This window comes from Bos grunniens, chromosome 3 (genome assembly GCF_055505025.1).
Source record: "Bos grunniens cultivar Pamir isolate PY7600 chromosome 3, Bosgru_T2T1.0, whole genome shotgun sequence".
In the NCBI taxonomy this organism is placed as follows: Eukaryota; Metazoa; Chordata; class Mammalia; order Artiodactyla; family Bovidae; genus Bos; species Bos grunniens.
The window spans coordinates 78,978,012-78,998,535 of NC_141167.1; the positions used below are offsets into that span (position 1 = coordinate 78,978,012).

Genomic DNA, 20,524 nt, shown 5'->3' on the forward strand with positions numbered 1-20,524 from the left:
GAGTTGGGAAGTATTCCCTCCTCTTCTGTTTTTTTGGGGGCATAGTTGAGAGATATCTAGTGAAGTCTTGATTCTTTGTAAATGTTTGGCAGAATTTGCTTGTGAAAACCAAGCGTTTCATTGTTGACAGTTTTAAAATTATTAATTCAGTTTTTTTGCTTGTTATAGGTCTATCTGATTTCTGTTTTCTAATGAATCATTTCAGCAGTTTGTGTGTTTTTAGAAATTTGTTTTATCTAAATGACTTATTAATAATTTTAGATATGTATTAAAAAGTATGTCTTTTCTTTTTCTCATAAGGTCAGCAGTGATTTTAGTAATTTTTACTTTTTTTTTGTGGTCAGTCTAATTATTTTAACCTTTTTGTTTTTCTCTATTGCTTTTCTTATCTTTATTTCATTTCTGCTGTAATGTTTATTATACACGCTTTTCCTTGCTTTTGGATTTAGTTTTTTTCTTTTTCTAATATTTTAAGGTGGAAGATTAGGTTATTGATTTGAATTTTTTTTTTCCTTTTAGCAGAGGCTTAATAGCTATAAATATTTGTCTAAGCATTGCTATAATAATGTAAGTTTGGGTATATCATGTTTTCAGTTTTGTTTATCTCAAAGTATTTTTAATTTCCCCTGTGATTTCTTCTTTGACCCATTAGTTATTTAGTGGTATCTTTTTTTATTTTCTCATATTTGTGAATTTCCCTAATTTTCTTCAGTTTATGATTTCTGATTTAATTCCATTGTGATAAGATGACATACCTTTTATTATTTCAAATTTTAAAAATTTTTATTGAGTCTCATTTCATATTTTAATGACCTACCATTTGTCTATCCTAGAGATTCTTCCATGTGCATATGAGAAGAATGTGTATTCTGCTGCTATTGGGTGGGATGTTCTATAGCTGTCTGTTGGGTATAGTTTGTTCATAGTTATTCAGTCTTCTGTTGCTTTGTGATCTTCTGCCTACTTGTCTATCCATTACTGAAAGTAGGGTGTTGAAGTCTTCAAGTAATATTGTTGTAAGTTTTCCAGTTAATTTTTTTAGTTTTTGCTTCATGTATTTTGGAGCTGTGTTGTTCAGTTCATTTATTTCTATAATCATGGATATCTTCCCGAGGCATAGAACTTGCTAATAGCATGTTCTTTTTTTCTCACAGTAATTTCTGGCTTATAGTATTATGATAGCCATTCTGGCTCTGTCTGTCTCTGTCTTTTTTAACTGCTTGCATGGCATTGGTATATTTTTCTGTCATTTTACTTGTAACTTATTTATGTCTTTGAATCTATAATTTGCCCCTTATAGACAGAATATAGCTGAATCATTGTTTTTAGTCCATTTTTTAGTCTCTGCCTTTTGACTAGAGGTTTAAAAAAATTTACATTTCATTTAATTACTACTAAGGTAGAATTTACATCTGCCATTTTGATATTTGTTGTCTGAATCTTTTGTCCTTTTTGTTACTCTGATCCTTGATGCTTGTCTTTTAAATTAAATAGATATTTTCTAGTATACCTTTTTAATTCTCTTGTTTCTTTTACTGTATATTTTTTTAGTTCTTTTCTTAATTGTTGCCCTGGGGATTACAAACATCATCTTAATTTAAAGCAGATTAATAGTAATTTAATAATTCAGATTAATAATAATTTAATAATATGCAAAAACTTTGCTCAGATATACCTCTATTCACACCTCCCTTATTTATGCTACTGTTGTCAGACAAATTACATGTTTTTATGTTATAAGCCCATCAGTACAGTTTTGTAATTATTGCTTTATGCAATTGTCTTCTAAAACATACAGGAGAAGAAACAAGTTGCAAATTAAAAAATACATTTATCTTCTCTTGCAAGATTACTGTTACTGGTGCTCTTTATTTCTTTATGTGGATTTAAATTACTATTTAGTGTTGTTTCATTTGTAGGAAATACTTTTGTTTATGTGGAAGTATCTGATTTTTCCTTTATATTTAAAGGAGACTTTAGTTGAATTTAGAATTCTTGACTGAGTCATCTTCTATTTTAAATTTGTTATCCCATTGTCTTTTGACCTCTCTGATTTTTGTTGTGAAGTCAGCATTTAATCTTATTCAAGATCCCTTGTACATACATACATCTTGTACATACACCTTGCTATACAGTTTTCAAGATTTTGATGTTCATTGATTTGACTATGATGTCTTTAGATATAGTTCTATCTGAGTTTATTCTACTTTGAGTTTCCTGAACTTCTTGAATGTGTAGATAATATTTTTTGTCAAATTTGGGGAATTGCCATCTATAATTTCTTCAGGTATTTTTTATATTTCTTTTTCTCCCTCTTTTCTCTTTGGTACTTTTTTTATAATTAATTTGGTAGACTTGATGTTTTCATAGGTCTCTAAGATTCATTTTTCTTGATTTTCTTTTTTCCACCTGTTTTTCAGAGTATATAATCTCTATTGATCCATCTTCAAGTTTACTGTTATTGCAGCCCAGATCTGTGGTTGAGCCCTTCTAAAGTGGATGTTTTATTTCAGTTATAATGTTTTTTTAATTCCAGAGTTTCTGTTTGGTTCTTTATTAACGTCTATCTCTTTATTAATATTCTCTTCTTGATGAGTAATCATTATTGTACTTTGATTCTTTAGATGTGATTTCCTTCTTTGACCGTATTTGTAGTAGCTGATCAAAGTTTTTGTCTATAAAGTAAAAAATCTGAGTCCCCTTCAGGAACATTTTCTGTTGGCTGGTTTTTCTCCTGTGTATATGGCATATTTTTCTCTTTCTTTGAATATCTTACTAATTGTTTGTTGAAAACTGGACCTTTAATTTTAAAATGACATTCAGTATCAGTTCAGTTGCTTAGTCGTGTCCAACTCTTGACGACCCCATGGACTGCAGCACGCCAGGCCTCCCTGTCCATTACCAACTTCAGGAGTTTACTCAAACTCATATCCATTGAGTCAGTGATGCCATCCAACCATCCCATCCTCTGTCATCCCCTTCTCGACAATGACATTGGTATCAGATTAATTCACCGTCTTCTCTCAAAGTTTGTTGTTCCTGATATTATTATAGTTATTTATCCTATTGCATGATTTCCTTGTGTTGATTCATGTCCTGCAGTGTATGTCGATTGAATTCTTGAAGCTGAGCTCTGAATCTGATCGTTATCACATTGAGAATAAAGATTTTTTTCCAGGGACTGCCAAGTTTGGACAAAATAGTGACTGTGATCTGTACATATTGCTTTTAACAGAGCCTCAGAAGAAATCAGATCTCTCCAGTGTCTGCAAAGCTGCTGACTTTTGGCTAATTTCAATTGAGCTTAGGCAGGAAGTGGAATGGAACTAACCCCAAGTTAAAACATCAAGACTCTGCTGTCTAACTGAGATTTGGTAGTTTGTTGGATAGACAATTTTCAGTTCCTTTTGTGGTTTTGGTTAATTATCAGACTTCTGAAAGTTTTTAGTTGTGTTTCCCATATTTTAGTTGTTTTAGGAGAACTAGCTTGCCAACAACCTCTGTCTACCATTCTGGAAGTTGATCTCCCTATTCATAATTTTTCATATAATGTACTACTGAGTTTGATTTTAGGGTATTTAGGATTTTTGTAAATATAAGTGATATTTTTTAATTAGGTAGCATTCAGTCATTTTCTATATTTTGAAATAGTTTGTAGAAGATGTTTCTATGATGGTTAGGTAGTTTTTAGGTTTGCTGTGGAGAAATGATTCCTCACTATTGTGTGCCTTTTTTCCCCTAAGGATTCTACCTGATTTAATTTTACTGGTCCTTTTACCAAATGCAGCCATTTCCCTGTCTCTGCCTTAATGTAACCATATTCACATATTATTTTAACTTTGTTAGTATTAATGCCATTTCCTTCTTCAATATGTATGATAGTACTTGACAAAGTTTTGGCCAAGGTTTTTGTCCATGTTCACTGTTTTATCCCCAATGCCTGGATGGTACTGTAACATAATGTGTTCCAACTAAGTACTTCTTGAATGAATGAGCAACGTTATCTAATCTCTTTAAATCCTTCTGTGTACTTCTCACTTATTTTTATCTCCAGTAGAGTCTGCCACTTCTTACTGTGCTTTTATTTCCTTCCTAAACTCTATCCTAAGAACTCAGTATTGTTTTAATGAATCTATGGGGCTTTCTAGGTGGCTCAGTGGTAAAGAATCCGCCTGCCAATGCAGGAGATGTCAGAGACATGGGTTTGATCCCTGGGTCAGGAACATCCCCTGGAATAGGAAATGGCAACCCACTCCAGTGTTCTTGCCTGGAAAATCCCAAGGACAGAGGAGCCCCACAGGCTACAGTCCATGGGGTCGCAAAGAGTTGGACACAACTGAGCGACTGAGCATCATCATTTTAGCACTTTCTACAAAGAAATGTTTATTTATTGAATACTGATTGAATATTCATATTTGAACTGAATATGGTTTGAGCACTAATTCTTTTCACTAATGTCAGTATTATTGTAACCATTAAGTAATACATTTTTACATACCTTTTGTTCTTACACACTTTGTTTTTAGGCCATGGACACAGTCATTCTCTCTTTAATGGTGCTCTGGATCAGACACATGGCCATGGAGATCACTGCCATAGTCATGAATTGAAACATGGTGCTGCACATAGCCATGATCATGCTCATGGACATGGACACTTTCACTCTCATGGTGAGTACAGCAAAAATACTTTCAAATGGACAGTTTCTTAAACAGAAATGGCATAGATTAACTTTTCAAGTTGAAATAATCTGTTTAAAAATATTGCAGTCAAGTTCCTTTCTAATAAATTGGACTAAATGGTTTCTAAGACTAGTTTATTTTCAGTATAAAATGAAATTAACTTGGCATAAGGCAGTGAGTGTAGGTTTTTTCAGTGATTTTATCATAATAAAATGCCACTATTTTAAATAAGTGTCAGTGAATGGGGACCATTGCATTTCAGCAGTTTTTTTTTTTTTAATTATGATAAGGCCTTTTGTGCCATATATAGGCTTATAAAAATATAACAGTTTTCAATTTTCCACATTTTTATTGTAATTTTAACAGATATCACCTGATATTTACCTCCAGTTCCCTTAGAAGTCTTTCTATATTAACTTATATAGTATTGGATACTAAGTTATAAGGTATTTATCAACTTACTTAACATTTTATTTTAAAATTATATTTAGTTTATTCACAAAATTTTAGAATATTACTAATCTAATAGAAGCTGCTTGGGTGATACAGTTTGATAAGTTATATGCTTAAAGATTGTCTGTGCTTGCCACAAAGGCAGAATCCTAAAGCTTTCAATCTGAAAAGATGAAATGGGCCTTAAGGATTGAGTAAGCCCCTAATATTTTCAGTCTCTAATATTTGCTATACTTTTGAAACTATTTATTACACTGGTCTGCTTGAACACCTTGCTTTTCTAAGCTTTTTGCTCACACGCATCGCAAAATAATTTTGATAAAAACTGTATATTCACATTCTTAGGATGATTTCTAAAAAAAATTATTGTTTAATTGCAGAGAATATAATTTGATACTTTGTATTTTAGAATGAAACTTCCATATTATTTTATTGAACATAGTCAGTGGACTCTAACTACTTTAGTGATTTGAGACCCACTGTCACCTATTTAAAAATATTTAAACAGTTGTTAATTTTATAACCTCCTTTCTCCTGGAATTTTTATTTCTATTCTACCTCCTTTCCAGAATTTTATAAAGTGGAATATACTTGTGTTAAGGCTTTAATTGGTCATCTGTTAATATTTCTTGGCAATAAAATAGGTATATTAATTAAAATCTTTTATCTTTTAGGAACATAAGACAGCATTTAAATGTTTCTTTCAGATGGAATTATTGTAGCTTTTACTAGTATAAATTCAATTAAAATAATTATGTTTTGATTTTGATACATATATAATCATTAAAAAGCAGCATTGTATTTGAAATACATATCTTAATGAGATGATTGAAACTCTTTTTCTCAATTAGTTTATAGATAAATAACTTATTAGCATAAAATAGGTTTTGACATCAATTCTGTTCCTGTTTTCAATCTTTATAATGTAAGTTCTAAGAAACCTTAAATAGAAGGAATTCTGTTGTAGCAGTTTCTGTCATTTCTTTGATTACCTTCAGAATTATATTCCAAAAGTTACATAGTGTATCATCAAATATTTTTGATGATCTATTAATTGGTAGTTTTATTAGCTAATCCCTACCTTTTATTAGAAGCAAAGAATTAGAAACTGTGTTACTTACAAAAAGATTTGCTAGCCAATCTTTAGAGTCACTGCCACCAACATTTACAATTGACCCCTTGTTTGTTGTCCTAGACTTTTTCTAATACTCTGGGGAATACACTGTGATAAGCTTTTAGATAGATGAGAATTAGCCCTTCTATGGGAAAAGAAAAGATTTGGAAATGACTTTAAGACCCAAAGAAATTATAGTAACTAGTAAATAGAAATGCCAGGCCTCAAACAGGGAATCTGACTTCAAAATCTGCTGTCAACTGTTATTCTGTGTTCAGTATTTTATAAGCCAGTCTGAGAATGCAAAAGTAATAGGGCCATTATTCCATTTTGCCTGTAAGAACCATTATAGTCTCACTATGCAGTACTGTGAACTTTGTATTTATTGGAATGCCGCACTGTGAGTGAAGTTAGATGGGTTTTTGTTTGTTTTAAGTGCTCATATCTTAGTGACTTAAACAGTAAAAGTTTATATCTTGGATTGATTGCGTAGAGGGTAGGGGCTTTGTTCCTCATGGCCATTCAGGAATCCAGGCTCTTTCCATCTTTAGGATCCTTAACTCTTGTATCCCACTACTGGATTCTCTGCATCTAGCTGGAGATAGAATATATAGCAGATCATGTAGGATATTCTGTGAGCTGAGCCTGGAAATAATTTACATCTTGTATTTTTTTTGTTTACGACTCAGTCACATACACCACCTAAGTCAGGTGATCCTTAACTCAGGGACCCTGGGAAATCTAGTTAAGCTGTTTATCAGAGAGGAAGAAGAAATGGGTCTGGTAAGGAGGTAGCTAATGTCTGCCACAGAAAACAAATTTTATATCCAAAAGGATTTTCAGATTTTACATAGGTGGGAGTTATTTTATACAACTATTATATTAATATAGCTGAATATACGTTATAAAATAATTATGTCAAAAATGACTGTTGTCTCTCTTCAGTGACTGATATTGGGAAAACTGGACAGCTGCATGTAGATCAGTGAGTTAGATGACACTCTCACACCATACATAAAACTAAACTCGAAGTGGCTTAAAGACTTAAATACAGAACATGACACCATAAAAGTCCTAGAAGAGAACACAGGCAAAGCATTCTCTGACATAAATTGTACCAGTGTTTTCTTAGGTCAGACTCCCAAGGCAATAGAAATAAAGACAAAAATAAACAAGTGGGACCTAATGAAACTTACAAGCTTTTGCACAGCAAAGGAAACCATAAACAAACTGAAAAGACAACCTACTGACTGGAAGGAAGTATTTGAAAATGATGCTACCGAAAACGGCTTAATTTCCAAAATACACGAACAGCTCATACAACTCAATAACATAGAAACAAACAACCCAATCAAAAAATGGGCAAAATATCTAAATAGACATTTCTCCAAAGAAGATATACAGATGACTAATAGGCACATGAAAAGATGCTTAACATCTCTAATTATTAGAGAAATGCAAGTCAAAACTACCATGAGGTACCACCCAACACCAGTCAGAATGATCATCATGGAAAAGTATACAAATAACAAATGCTGGAGAGGATGTGGCGAAAAGGGAACCCTCCTACATTTCTGGCAGGAATGTGAATTGGTGCAGCCACTATGGAAAAGAGTATGGAGGTTCTGTTTAAAATAGAGTTGCCATGAGATCTAGCAATCCCACTCCTGGGCGTATATCTGGAGAATGTTGTTGTTCAGTCCTGCAGTTGTGTCCGACTCTGACCCCATGGACTGCAACATGCTAGGCATCCCTGTCCCTTACCATCTCCCGGAGTGTAACTAGTTCAAAAAGATGCACCCCAGTGTTCACAGCACAATAGCCAAATAGCCAAGACATGGAAGCAACTTAAATGTCTATCAGTAGATGAATAGATAAAAAAGATATGGTATATATGCACAATGGAATACTATCCGGCCATAAGAAAGAATGAAATAATGCCATTTGCAGCAACAGGAATGGATTTAGGGATTATCATAATAAGTGAAGTAAGTGAGAAGGAGGACGATAAATACAATATGATATTTATCACTTATAAATCTAAAATACTAGCAGATTAGCAGATACAAACTACTATATATAAAATAAATAAGGTCCTACTGTATGGCACAGGAATATTTTATAATAAACCATAATAGAAAAGAAAAAAAATGACTGTCTTTTTCTGGACTAACTATGTATAGACAGTAATCTCATGCCCTGATCAGGAGCCTGATATTTAGAACAGTTATACTTTTAGCTCTCAGGATTTTTAAGATGACTACATCTTTCTCCCCATGCAGCAGTACCATATTTAGACCAAAATCATTGCATAACCTTATGCTTTTATAATTCTTCTGGCATTGTCACAGTGTTCCATCAAAGCTGGAGTAGGCAAGGGTAGGTCCACTCTTCATTACTGTGGGCCAAGAACTAGGACTCTGTTAGTCATAATCAGAAAGCTCATCAGTCGTCCTGATGCTCCCTTACAACAGATACTGCTGATCATTTACATTGTTTACCTGTATTTTTGCTTCGACGTTAATGTTGATTAGTGGTCTTCCCACTATTTGGTATAAAAATTGCAGTATATTTTTATTTCTTCATCAAAAAGGCAAAATGAAAAAGTATTTTTATCTCTTCTGTATGAAAATCTTGCTGCATTCATCTAGAAGCTATTGGGAAACTGTTTGCCATAGTCCAGTTTTCCTGGAAAATGTCCTGGTTTCATTTCTTGGTCTTCTTATAATATCAAGGGGTAGTTTTGTTTTTTCTGAATTTTCCAACTGTAAATTGATGTAGCAAACTGTAAATATGCTATGGATATTAGAAAATTCATAATGTTTTTAATTTACTGGGTTTTTTTTAACCAAATTGCCTAATATAATAATTTCCTAAATACTCTGTACTATTGATGCATTTTGAAATTTTTTATGTCTATCTTCATTTAATTACCATATTAAATTTTAAAAATAATTTTGTAGGTCTGATGTGGCTATGTAATCATGCATCCTTCACGATACATTTGAATGAAAAGTACTCTGAATTGCAAAAATTGAATCAGGAATTGAAGACATGTTTTAAAATAATTTAACTTAACTCTCTACAGATGGCCCCTCCTTAAAAGAAACAACAGGACCCAGTAGACAGATTTTACAAGGTATGACAAGCTATTTGTATATTTCTCAGTTTCATGCAACTGGCTTCATAGTTTTGAGCTAACTGTAGTTTTCCTTTAAGAAAAACGAATAACATAGTATTTGTGTTTAAAATGTTAGCCTTCCTAGTTGATTTTTTAGTATGTATTTCAGTTCAGTTCAGTTAAGTCACTCAGTCGTCTCCGACTCTTTGCGACCTCATGAATTGCAGCACGCCAGGCCTCCTTGTCCATCACCATCTCCTGGAGTTCACTCAAACTCACATCCATCGAGTCAGTGATGCCATCCAGCCATCTCATCCTCTGTCGTCCCCTTCTCCTCCTGCCCCCAATCCCTCCCAGCATCAGAGTCTTTTCCAATGAATCAACTCCTCACGTGAGGTGGCCAAAGTACTGGAGTTTCAGCTTTAGCATCATTCCTTCCAAAGAACACCCAGGACTGATCTCCTTTAGAATGGACTGGTTGGATCTCTTGTAGTCCAAGGGACTCTCAAGAGTCTTCTCCAACACTACAGTTCAAAAGCATCAATTCTTCGGCACTCAGCTTTCTTCACAGTCCAACTCTCACATCCATACATGACCACTGGAAAAACCATAACCTTGACTAGATGGACCTTTGTTGGCAGAGTAATGTCTCTGCTTTTCAATATGCTATCTAGGTTGGTCATAACTTTTCTTCCAAGGAGTAAGCCAGTCTTTTAATTTCATGGCTGCAGTCACCATCTGCAGTGATTTTGGAGCCCTCCAAAAGAAAGTCTGACACTGTTTCCCCGTCTGTTTCCCATGAAGTGATGGGACCGGATGCCATGATCTTCGTTTTCTGAATGTTGAGCCTTAAGCCAACTTTTCACTCTCCTCTTTCACTTTCATCAAGAGGCTTTTTAGTTCCTCTTCACTTTGTGCCATAAGGGTGGTGTCATCTGCATATCTGAGGTTATTGATATTTCTCCCAATGTGTACTAGTAGGTATGTTAGCAGATGTTCTTTTAACTGTCACTGAGCTATTTTCTTAACATTTAATAAGATTAAAATATTCAGAAACTAGACTGCTTAAATATATATACTCATGCCACTGACTCTAGGAACACCATAATAGTATGTTTGCCTTTGTAGAATTGTTAAATAATTTTTCTAAAAATAATATTCAGTATGAATTTATGTTGTAGAAAAATTTAGTGCTAAAAATGTAATGCATCCAAACTCAAAAAATGTATAACACCAAGAGTGAATCCAAATATGAACTATGAACTTTGGGTCATAATGATATGTCATTTGTAACAAATGCACTATTCTGGTGGGGGATGTTGATAATGAGAGGGACTGTGCCTGAGTTGGAACAGTGGGTATAAGTGAAATCTCTGTATCTGCCACTTATTTTGCTGTGAACCTAAAACTGCTCTCAAAAGTAATGTCATATTTTCAAAAAAATGTGATGCAAAGGAGATCTTTTGCATATACATAAGCATCAAATGGTAAAATGTAAACAGGAGCTTACAGGTTATGTAAAATGATACATTACAAAATTTTATAAGCTAGAGACAATCTGTCTTGACCCTGAACTATGGCAGTTTCTTTTTGGGGATGTGAACTGATCTTTCTATATAGGTTTCATTGTCAAAGTTCCTAATTTCCAGCTGCCCATCTTCCTGCCTTTATTTATTTTTAAAAATACTTATTTATTAATTTTTGGCTTCATCCGGTCTTAGTTGTGGCATGCGGGATCTCTCCTTGTGGCACTTGGGCTCTCTAGTTGAGGGGTGTGGGCTTAGTTGCCCGGAGGCATGTGGGAACTTAGTTCCAGACCAGGGATCAAGCCCACATCCTCTTCTTTGAAAGGTAGTTTCTTAACCACTGGACTACCAGGGAGGTCCTCTTTGTTAACTTTTGACCACAGTCCGACTTTCTCAGTAGCTTGTGATCCTGTTTCTACTGTGCTTATTTTTATTTTCTCCACTGTTTTTTGATATAGCTCTTGCTTTTTATTTTTCCCCTGGGACTGTATTCCTTCATCCTGAGGAGCTCATTTCAGGAGGCTTAAATGTGCCTTCTAGTCACTAATTTTCCTTTTGTGAAATATAGAGAATTGTTTTAGGGCAGCATTTGTTGAAATAACTTGTAATCATGCATGTGTAATACTGTACATTTAACCTTGATAATAAGAGTTAAGTTTTAGTTATGGAAATCATCACAAACTGAGGAAAGGGAGGTCAGATTTGCCTTCCTAATTATCTTTTATATAAGCTGTTGTAAAAATTAACTGATATTTTCTGAGTGTCCATTTATGGTGGCTAAAGCAGCCCATAGTATAAATGCCAGATACTAACACTTTTCCACATAGATACTCACAGGTGAAAACCAAGTTTACTGAATTTTTCAGTTATTTGCTGCATTTTCAATATGACTTCTGGCTTTTATATGAGTCAAACATATTAGTTTAGGTTTCTTCTTTAGTAACTTTCTTCTTGAAAAGATTACTGGAAAGTAAGAAGGGCATATCTAGTTAAGGATATTTGCTAATAAAACTGGTTTTTAGGTCAGCAAATAAGATGTAGCCAGGGACTTGCCACTTAAAGGAAAATCAAGAGCAAAGGATTCTTTTCTTTTTCCTTTAAGTGGTTAGAGCTATTTTCAATTTGGATCCTACCAGAACATTGATTAAAGAATATATAAAGTCTTTATCATATCACTTCAGAGTTTTGCAGGTTAGGGACCCTCATCCACTTACATGTGTATCTTCCTTAAGTTTTATTTTTGAAACTTAAAGTGATCTCAAGATTTCTTAATCTATTTAATTGTTCACTAGTTAAAATTTTCTTAAATATGTATACTAAACTGAATTTTTTGACTTTTTAAATTGTTTTCCTGTCAAGTATCAGTTATTAAATGTTCATACATATAGATTCATGGGCAGTTAGAGTATTAGTATCTTACCATTGTAATAGTTTCGAAGAAGGAAATGGCAACCCACTCCAGTATTCTTGCCTGGAAAATCCCATGGATAGAGGAGCCTGGCGGGCTATAGTCTATAGGGTTGCAAAGCGTTGGACACGACTGAGTGATCAATGCTTTCACTTTCAATGTAATATTTAATTATTATAAGTTAAAAATATATTTATATCCTCTTTAAAATATTCAGACCATTACTTTCTTTCATATCAGGTTTGAGTTTAGTATGTAACTTTAGTTAACAATACCTTCAGGATAATTAGTTTACCAGTTTATTAGTAGAGTTATGGTCCATAAGAAAATCTTAATCTCAAAAGGTAATAATTTTACTTACCAGCAGAGGGCTTTGTGTGTACACATATTTGTAGTTATAAACAGTGTTTTCTTGACTGATTGTTTCAGCCTAATGCAGTTCTCTCCTAACAAATTATTAGTTAACTTCTGGACTCAAGCAGAAATGAACGTGCACAAAAAATTTTTTTAATCAAGTATTTCTTCATTTATATTATAGCAAAATATTAAGGATTATGAAGACCAAGTATAACTTAGAAGTCAAATATTTTAGCTCCTCCTGTTTTTTAAAAAGAAAGATTATTTTAATTCCCAGAGGTACTATTACTTCTTTACTAAACAGTGGATCAGCATTCATACTGATTTTCAAATTAGTATTTAGTTTTTTAATATATAAAACCAAGAATATAGTTTTAAGAAAAATTTACATTTTTAGTTTATCAGAAAATATGATTTTGATTCTCATTATGCTTTATTTCTAGGTGTATTTTTACACATTCTAGCAGATACACTAGGGAGTATTGGTGTAATTGCCTCTGCCATCATGATGCAGAATTTTGGTCTGATGATAGCAGATCCTATTTGTTCAATCCTGATAGCCATGCTCATAGTTATAAGGTAAGTGTTGGTATATTACTTTCAGATATTAAAATGAGAGGTGATAAACATCTTATTTAAATTACAGATCAAAATTATTATTATGTTGGGGGTTTTTTGGTCTTCAACAGATTTCTACATAGATTGTTTCTCTTTTCATCTTACTTTTTTTTGTGTTACCTCAGGTTTGATATTTCATTTTTGTATTTAGTGATTGATCTTCCGTAAATCAAATCAGTAGTAATTTTCTTTAATCCAGCACTATATTTTTGAGTAGAACATTGGAAATATAAAATGTATTAATGTTAGAATATTATTCCTTTGACATCTGCATTTTGTACTATCAAGTCTAAAAGAATACTAAAATCTCTTCTAGAACTAGCTTTAATTTATAAATTCACATTATAGTTGTAGAAGTCTTATAAAAATGCTTCAGATCAGATCAGTCGCTCAGTTGTGTCGACTCTTTGCGACCCCATGAATCGCAGCACGCCAGGCCTCACTGTCCATCACCAACTCCCAGAGTTTGCTCAGACTCTCGTCCATCGAGTCAGTGATGCCATCCAGCCATCTCATCCTCTGTCGTCCCCTTCTTTTCCTGCCCCCAATCCCTCCCAGCATCAGAGTCTTTTCCAATGAGTCAGCTCTTCGCATGAGGTGGCCAAAGTACTGGAGTTTCAGCTTTAGCATCATCCCTTCCAAAGAAATCCCAGGGCTGAGCTCCTTCAGAATGGACTGGTTGGATCTCCTTGCAGTCCAAGGGACTCTCAAGAGTCTTCTCCAACACCACAGTTCAAAAGCATCAATTCTTCAGCACTGAGCCTTCTTCACAGTCCAACTCTCACATCCATACATGACCACTGGAAAAACCATAGCCTTGACTAGCTGGACCTTTGTTGGCAAAGTAATATCTCTGTTTTTGAATATGCTCTCTAGGTTGGTCATAACTTTCCTTCCAAGGAGTAAGCGTCTTTTAATTTCATGGCTGCAGTCACCATCTGTAGTGATTTTGGAGCCCAGAAAAATAAAGTCTGACACTGTTTCCACTGTTTCCCCATCTATTTCCCATGAAGTGGTGGGACCGGATGCCATGATCTTTGTTTTCTGAATGTTGAGCTTTAAGCCAACTTTTTCACTCTCCGCTTTCACTTTCATCAAGAGGCTTTTGAGTTCCTCTTCACTTTCTGCCATAAGGGTGGTGTCATCTGCATATCTGAGGTTATTGATATTTCTCCCGGCAATCTTGATTCCAGCTTGTGCTTCTTCCAGTCCAGCGTTTCTCATGATGTACTCTGCATATAAGTTAAATAAACAGAGTGACAATATACAGCGTTGACAAACTCCTTTTCCTATTTGGAACCAGTCTGTAAAAATGCTTACTGAAGTATATTTATGTCCTCCTCTCTATTGAGGTTATAAATTTTTGAGGAAGGATCTGTCTTTTAGCTCTTTGGATCTCTATTGCCTGTCATGGTACCAGTGTTTATATAAAAGTATGATTGTGTATAAATTCTCAATAAGTATTGTCTGAACTAGAAGATAGTTACTGTCTTTTAAATTTATGTCAATTTATTATTTTAATTTTTATCAGAAAAATGGAACAGTTGTGCCTTTATTTCCCAGTCTTGGCTTATTTACATAGATATGTCTTGATTGGACTGATTTTGTCTAGTTTATCCATATGATTTTACTGTTAGTAAAGCTGTCTTTGTAATGATAACAAAGAACTGTTAGTGGGTAGACTATGATGATTTTTATAGCTTGTAGTTGAATAAAATAGACTTAAAAATTACAATGAAATTATAATCTTGTAAATTAGTCATAAATGTAGATTTTTAAGTTTTTTCATAAAAGATAGGATATACATTTTAAACGTGAAGCTTATTTTCAAATTTTATTTAAATTATTTGTACTAGGAAGCATCTCTGCTGTGTAAAAATCTTTTATAAAGCTTCGAATCTCTTTTCTGCATCTTTGGAAATCTTACTATACGTCCTTGAAAGGTCTTCAGCTTAGATACCACATATTGTATGAAACTTCTGATAGATTTGGTTTCTTATATCTGTTCCTCTGTATTTGCATGTTCACTGTTCATTTTATTTTGTGTTATAATTCTTGGTTGCTTCTAATACTTCTTACAGTTGGATCTTAATCTCAACTTTTCTTTGTCTCCAATCTTATATCCTAATTCTATCATTTGTTGCTTGGAAGAGGTTGGCCTTTCTGTCTCCTAATTTATTTTCTACAGTGTGGCCAAAGGTCTTTAATAAAGATTATGGTACATGTAAAAATTATCTTGCTTTGAATCTTTCCATGGCTTTCTTGCTCTCAGGATAAAGTCTTAATTCTTTAGTAGGCCTTCATGTTGGGATTCATTTATCTCTTCAGTCTTTTCTCTCACCCCGTCTCAATTTATATTTGTTCTCCAGCCATAGTAAGTAACTGTCAGTTCCCTGGAAACATGTTAGAAGTTCCCTGGATTCTGGGGCTGTCTCATCTTTCCTCTCTGCAAGATAAACTACCCTTACATTGAGTGCCCTTCTCACTTCCATTCACCCTCACAAATGCATAGATCTTTCAGTTTAAATGGCACTTCCTTGAAGAAGCCTTTCCTGATTTCCTGTGTCTCAGGAGGGGTTAGGTAAACCTGTAGCACCACCTGCTACTCCTCTTGCAGCATTTACTTAGAGCCTCTTATTTTCTCCTTTAAGCTCCATGAGGGCAGACTCTTTTTTCATGGTTGTAAAGTCAGCACATAACTGTGCCATGTAAAACTTGATATATTTTTTTATTTGAATCAAAATAAATTTGTATTTTTTTGTCAGTCTCAGAGAATGCTTTCTCTAATCCTAAATGGGGAATTCTTAGTTCTAGTCCCATTCAGTTGTTCCACCAGAAATATGAATAAATAAATAAATAAATAAACAAACACAAGACAAGAAAACCTTTTTTGTTGTTGTTGTTGAAATATAACATGTTGAAAAGCTATACAAATTATTTTCAGCAAATATTTGTTAACTAAGTACCTCTTACCAGGGTAGTGAAAGGACAAGATACTTACTGTTTTGATCTTACATTACAGCAGAAGAGAGAGACACAAATGAATCAATAAACCAATATCAAGTAGTTATGTGCAGAGAGTTAATATGGGGTTGTAGTGACTGAGATACCACTTTTTTTTATTTTATAAATTAATTAATTTTTGGAGGCTAATTAAATTCAGAAAACAAAGATTTTTGGAGGCTAATTACTTTACACTCAGAAAACGAAGATCATGGCATCTGGTCCCATCACTTCATGGGAAATAGATGGGGAAACAGTGGAAACAGTGTCAGACTTTACTTTGGGGGCTCCAAAATCACTGCAGATGGTGACTGCAGCCATGAAATTAAAAGACGCTTACTCCTTGGAAGAAAAGTTATGACCAACCTAGAGAGCATATTGAAAAGCAGAGACATTACTTTGCCAACAAAGGTCCAGCTAGTCAAGGCTATGGTTTTTCCAGTGGTCTCATGTATGGATGTGAGAGTTGGACTGTGAAGAAAGCTGAGTGCCTAAGGACTGATGCTTTTGAACTGTGGTGTTGGAGAAGACTCTTGAGAGTCCCTTGGACTGCAAGGAGATCCAACCAGTCCATTGTGAAGGAGCTCAGCCCTGGGATTTCTTTGGAAGGGATGATGCTAAAGCTGAAACTCCAGTACTTTGGCCACCTCATGTGAAGAGTTGACTCATTGGAAAAGCCTCTGATGCTGGGAGGGATTGGGGACAGGAGGAGAAGGGGACGACAGAGGATGAGATGGCTGGATGGCATCACTGACTCGATGGACTTCAGTCTGAGTGAACTCTGGGAGTTGGTGATGTATAGGGAGGCCTGGCGTGCTGCAATTCATGGGGTTGCAAAGAGTCAGACACGACTGAGTGACTGAACTGACTGAATTACTTTACAGTATTGTAGTGGTTTTGCCATGCATTGACATGAATCAGCCGTGGGTGTACATGTGTCCCCCATCCTAAACCCTGCTTCCACCTCCCTCCCCATCCCATCCCTCAGGGTCGTCCCAGTGCACCGACCCTGAGTGCCCTGTCTCATGCATCGAACCTGGACTGACAATCTATTTCACATTTGGTAATATACGTGTTTCAATGCTGTCTCTCAAATCATCCCACCCTTGTCTTCTCCCACAGAGTCCAAAAATCTGTTTTTTACATCTGGATCTCTTTTGCTGTCTCGCATATAGGGGTCATTGTTACCATATTTCTAAATTCCATAAATATGCCTTAATATACAGTATTGGTGTTTTTCTTTCTGACTTACTTCACTCTGTATAATAGGCTCCAGTTCCACCTCATTAGAACTGATTCAAAAGCATTCTTTTTAATAGCTGAGTAATATTCCATTGTGTATATGTACCACAGCTTTCTTATCCATTCGTCTGCCGTTGGACATTTAGATTGCTTCCATGTCCTAGCTGTTGTAAACAGTGAACATTGGGTACACATGTCTCTTTCAGTTCTGGTTTCTTTGGTGTGTATGCCCAGCAGTGGGATTGCTGGGCTGTATGGCAGTTCTGTTTCCAGTTTTTTTAAGGAATCTCCACAGTGTTCTCCATAGTGGCTGTACTAGTTTGCATTTCTACCAACAGTGTAAGAGGGTTCCTTTTTGTCCACACCCTCTCCAGCATTTATTCTTTGTAGACTTTTGGATAGCAGCCATTCTGACCAGGGTGAGATGGTATCTCATTGTGGTTTTGATTTGTATTTCTATGATAATGAGTGATGTTGAGCATCTTTTCATGTGTTTGTTAGCCATCTGTATGTCTTCTTTGGAGAAGTGTGTTTCGTTCTTTGGCCCATTTTTTCACTGGGTCTTTTAATTTTTTGGAATTGAGCTGCATGAGCTGCTTGTATATTTTTGAGATTAATTCTTTATCAGTTGCTTCGTTTGCTATTATTTTCTCCCATTCTGAAGGTTGTCTTTTCACCTTGCTTATAGTTTCCTTCATTGTGCAAAAGCTTTTTATTAGGTCCCATTTGTTTATTTTTGCTTATATTTCCATTACTCTGGGAGGTGGGTCATAGAGGATCCTGCTGTGATTTATGTCAGAGAGTGTTTTGCCTATGTTTTCCTCTAGGAGTTTTATAGTTTCTGATTTTACATTTAGATCTTTAATCCATTTTGAGTTTGTTTTTGTGTATGGTGTTAAAAAGTGTTCTAGTTTCATTCTTTTACAAGTGGTTGACCAGTTTTCCTAGACCACTTGTTAGAGATTGTCTTTTCTCCATTCTTGCCTCCTTTGTCAAAGATAAGGTGTCCATAGGTGCGTGGATTTATCTCTGGGCTTTCTATTTTTTTCCATTGATCTATATTTCTGTCTTTGTGCCAGCATCATACTGTCTTGATGACTGTAGCTTTGTATATAATCTGAAGTCAGGCAGGTTGATTCCTCCAGTTCCATTCTTCTTTCTCAAGATTGCTTTGGCTGTTTGAGGCTTTTTGTATTTCTGTACAAATTGTGAAATTATTTGTTCTAGTTCTCTGAAAAATACCGTTGGCAGCTTGATAGGGATTGCATTGAATCTATAGATTGCTTTGGGTAGTATACTCATTTTCACTATATTGATTCTTCTGATCCATGAACATGGTATATTTCTCCATCTATTTTTGTCATCTTTGATTTCTTTCATCAGTGTTTTATAGTTTTCTATATATAGGTCTTTGTTTATTTTATTTATTACTAAGTTTTATTTTTTTCATTGCAGTGGTGAATGGAATTGTTTCCTTAATTTCTCTTTCTGTTTTCTCATTGTTAGTGTATAGGAATGCAAGGAATTTCTGTGTGTTAATTTTATATCCTGCAACTTTACTGTATTCATTGATTAGCTCTAGTAATTTTCTGGTGGTGTCTTTAGGGTTTTCTATGTAGAGGATCATGTCATCTGCAAACAGTGAGAGTCTTACTTCTTTTCCAATCTGGATTCCTTTCATTCCTTTTTCTTCTCTTATTGCTGTGGCTAAAACTTCCAAAAATGTGTTGAATAGTAGTGGTGAGAGTGGGCACCCTTGTCTTGTTCCTGACTTTAGGGGAAATGCTTTCATTTTTTCACCATTGAGGATAATGTTTCCTGTGGGTTTATCATATATGGCTTTTATTATGTTGAGGTATGTTCCTTCTATGTCTGCTTTCTGGAGGGTTTTTATCATAAATGGATGTTTAATTTTGTCAAAGGCTTTCTCTGCATCTATTGATATAATCATATGGTTTTTATCTTTCAATTTGTTAATGTAGTGTATCACATTCATTGATTTGTGAATATTGAAAAATCCTTGAATCCCTGGAATAAAGCCCACTTGGTCATGATGTATGATCTTTTTAATATGTTGTTGGATTCTGTTTGCTTGAATTTTGTTGAGGATTTTTTTCATCTGTGTTCATCAGTGATATTGGCCTGTAGTTTTCTTTTTTTGTGTCATCTTTATCTGGTTTTGGTATTAGGGTGATGGTGGCCTCACAAAATGAGTTTGGCAGTCCACCTTCCTCTTCAATTTTCTGGAAGAGTTTGAGTAGGATAGGTGTTAGCTCTTCTCTGAATTTTGGTAGAATTCACCTATGAAGCCATCTGGTCCTGGGCTTTTGTTTGTTGGAAGATTTTTGATTACAGTTTCAATTTCTGTGCTTGTGATGGGTTTGTTAAGATTTTCTATTTCTTCCTGGTTCAGTTTTGGAAAGTTATACTTTTCTAAGAATTCATCCATTTCTTCCAAGTTGTCCATTTTATTGGCATATAGTTGCTGATAGTAGTCTCTTATGATTCTTTGTATTTCTGTGTTATCTGTTGTGATTTTTCCATTTTCATTTCTAATTTTGTTGATTTGATTCTTCTCCCTTTTTTTCTTGATGAGTCAGGCTAATGGTTTTTCTATTTCATTTATCTTCTCAAAGAACCAGCTTTTAGTTTTGTTGATTTTTGCTATAGTCTCCTTTGTTTCTTTTTCATTTATTTCTGCTCTAATTTTTATGATTTCTTTCCTTCTACTAAGCCTGGGGTTCTTCATTTCTTCTTTTTCTAGTTGCTTCAGGTGTAAAGTTAGGTTGTTTATTTGATTTTTCTCTTGTTTCTTGAGATAAGCTTGTATTGCTATGAACCTTCCCCTTAGCACTGCTTTTACTGAATCCAGTACGTTTTGGGTTGTCATCTTTTCATTTTCATTTGTTTTTATGCATATTTTGATTTCTTTTTTGATTTCTTCTGTGATTTGTTGGTTATTCAGAAGCGTGTTGTTTAGCCTCCATATGTTTGTATTTT

The 20,524-nt window shown here is 34.5% G+C and overlaps 1 protein-coding gene across 2 annotated transcripts in view; it reads left to right on the forward strand.

Moving 5' to 3' along the window:
- The window catches only part of SLC30A7 (solute carrier family 30 member 7), a 100,431-nt gene that overhangs the window by 24,421 nt on the left and 55,486 nt on the right, over nt 1-20,524 (forward strand). The window contains exons 6-8 of one of the 2 annotated variants that reach the window (XR_015160577.1): nt 4,527-4,670; nt 9,213-9,388; nt 13,105-13,240. Coding sequence is in view for 1 of the 2 variants with exons in the window: in XM_086391480.1 (XP_086247606.1) it covers nt 4,527-4,670; nt 9,338-9,388; nt 13,105-13,240 (331 nt within the window). In the remaining variant the exon portion in view is untranslated. The remainder of the gene's footprint in view (nt 1-4,526; nt 4,671-9,212; nt 9,389-13,104; nt 13,241-20,524) is intronic. The other variant, XM_086391480.1, reaches the window with a different exon arrangement.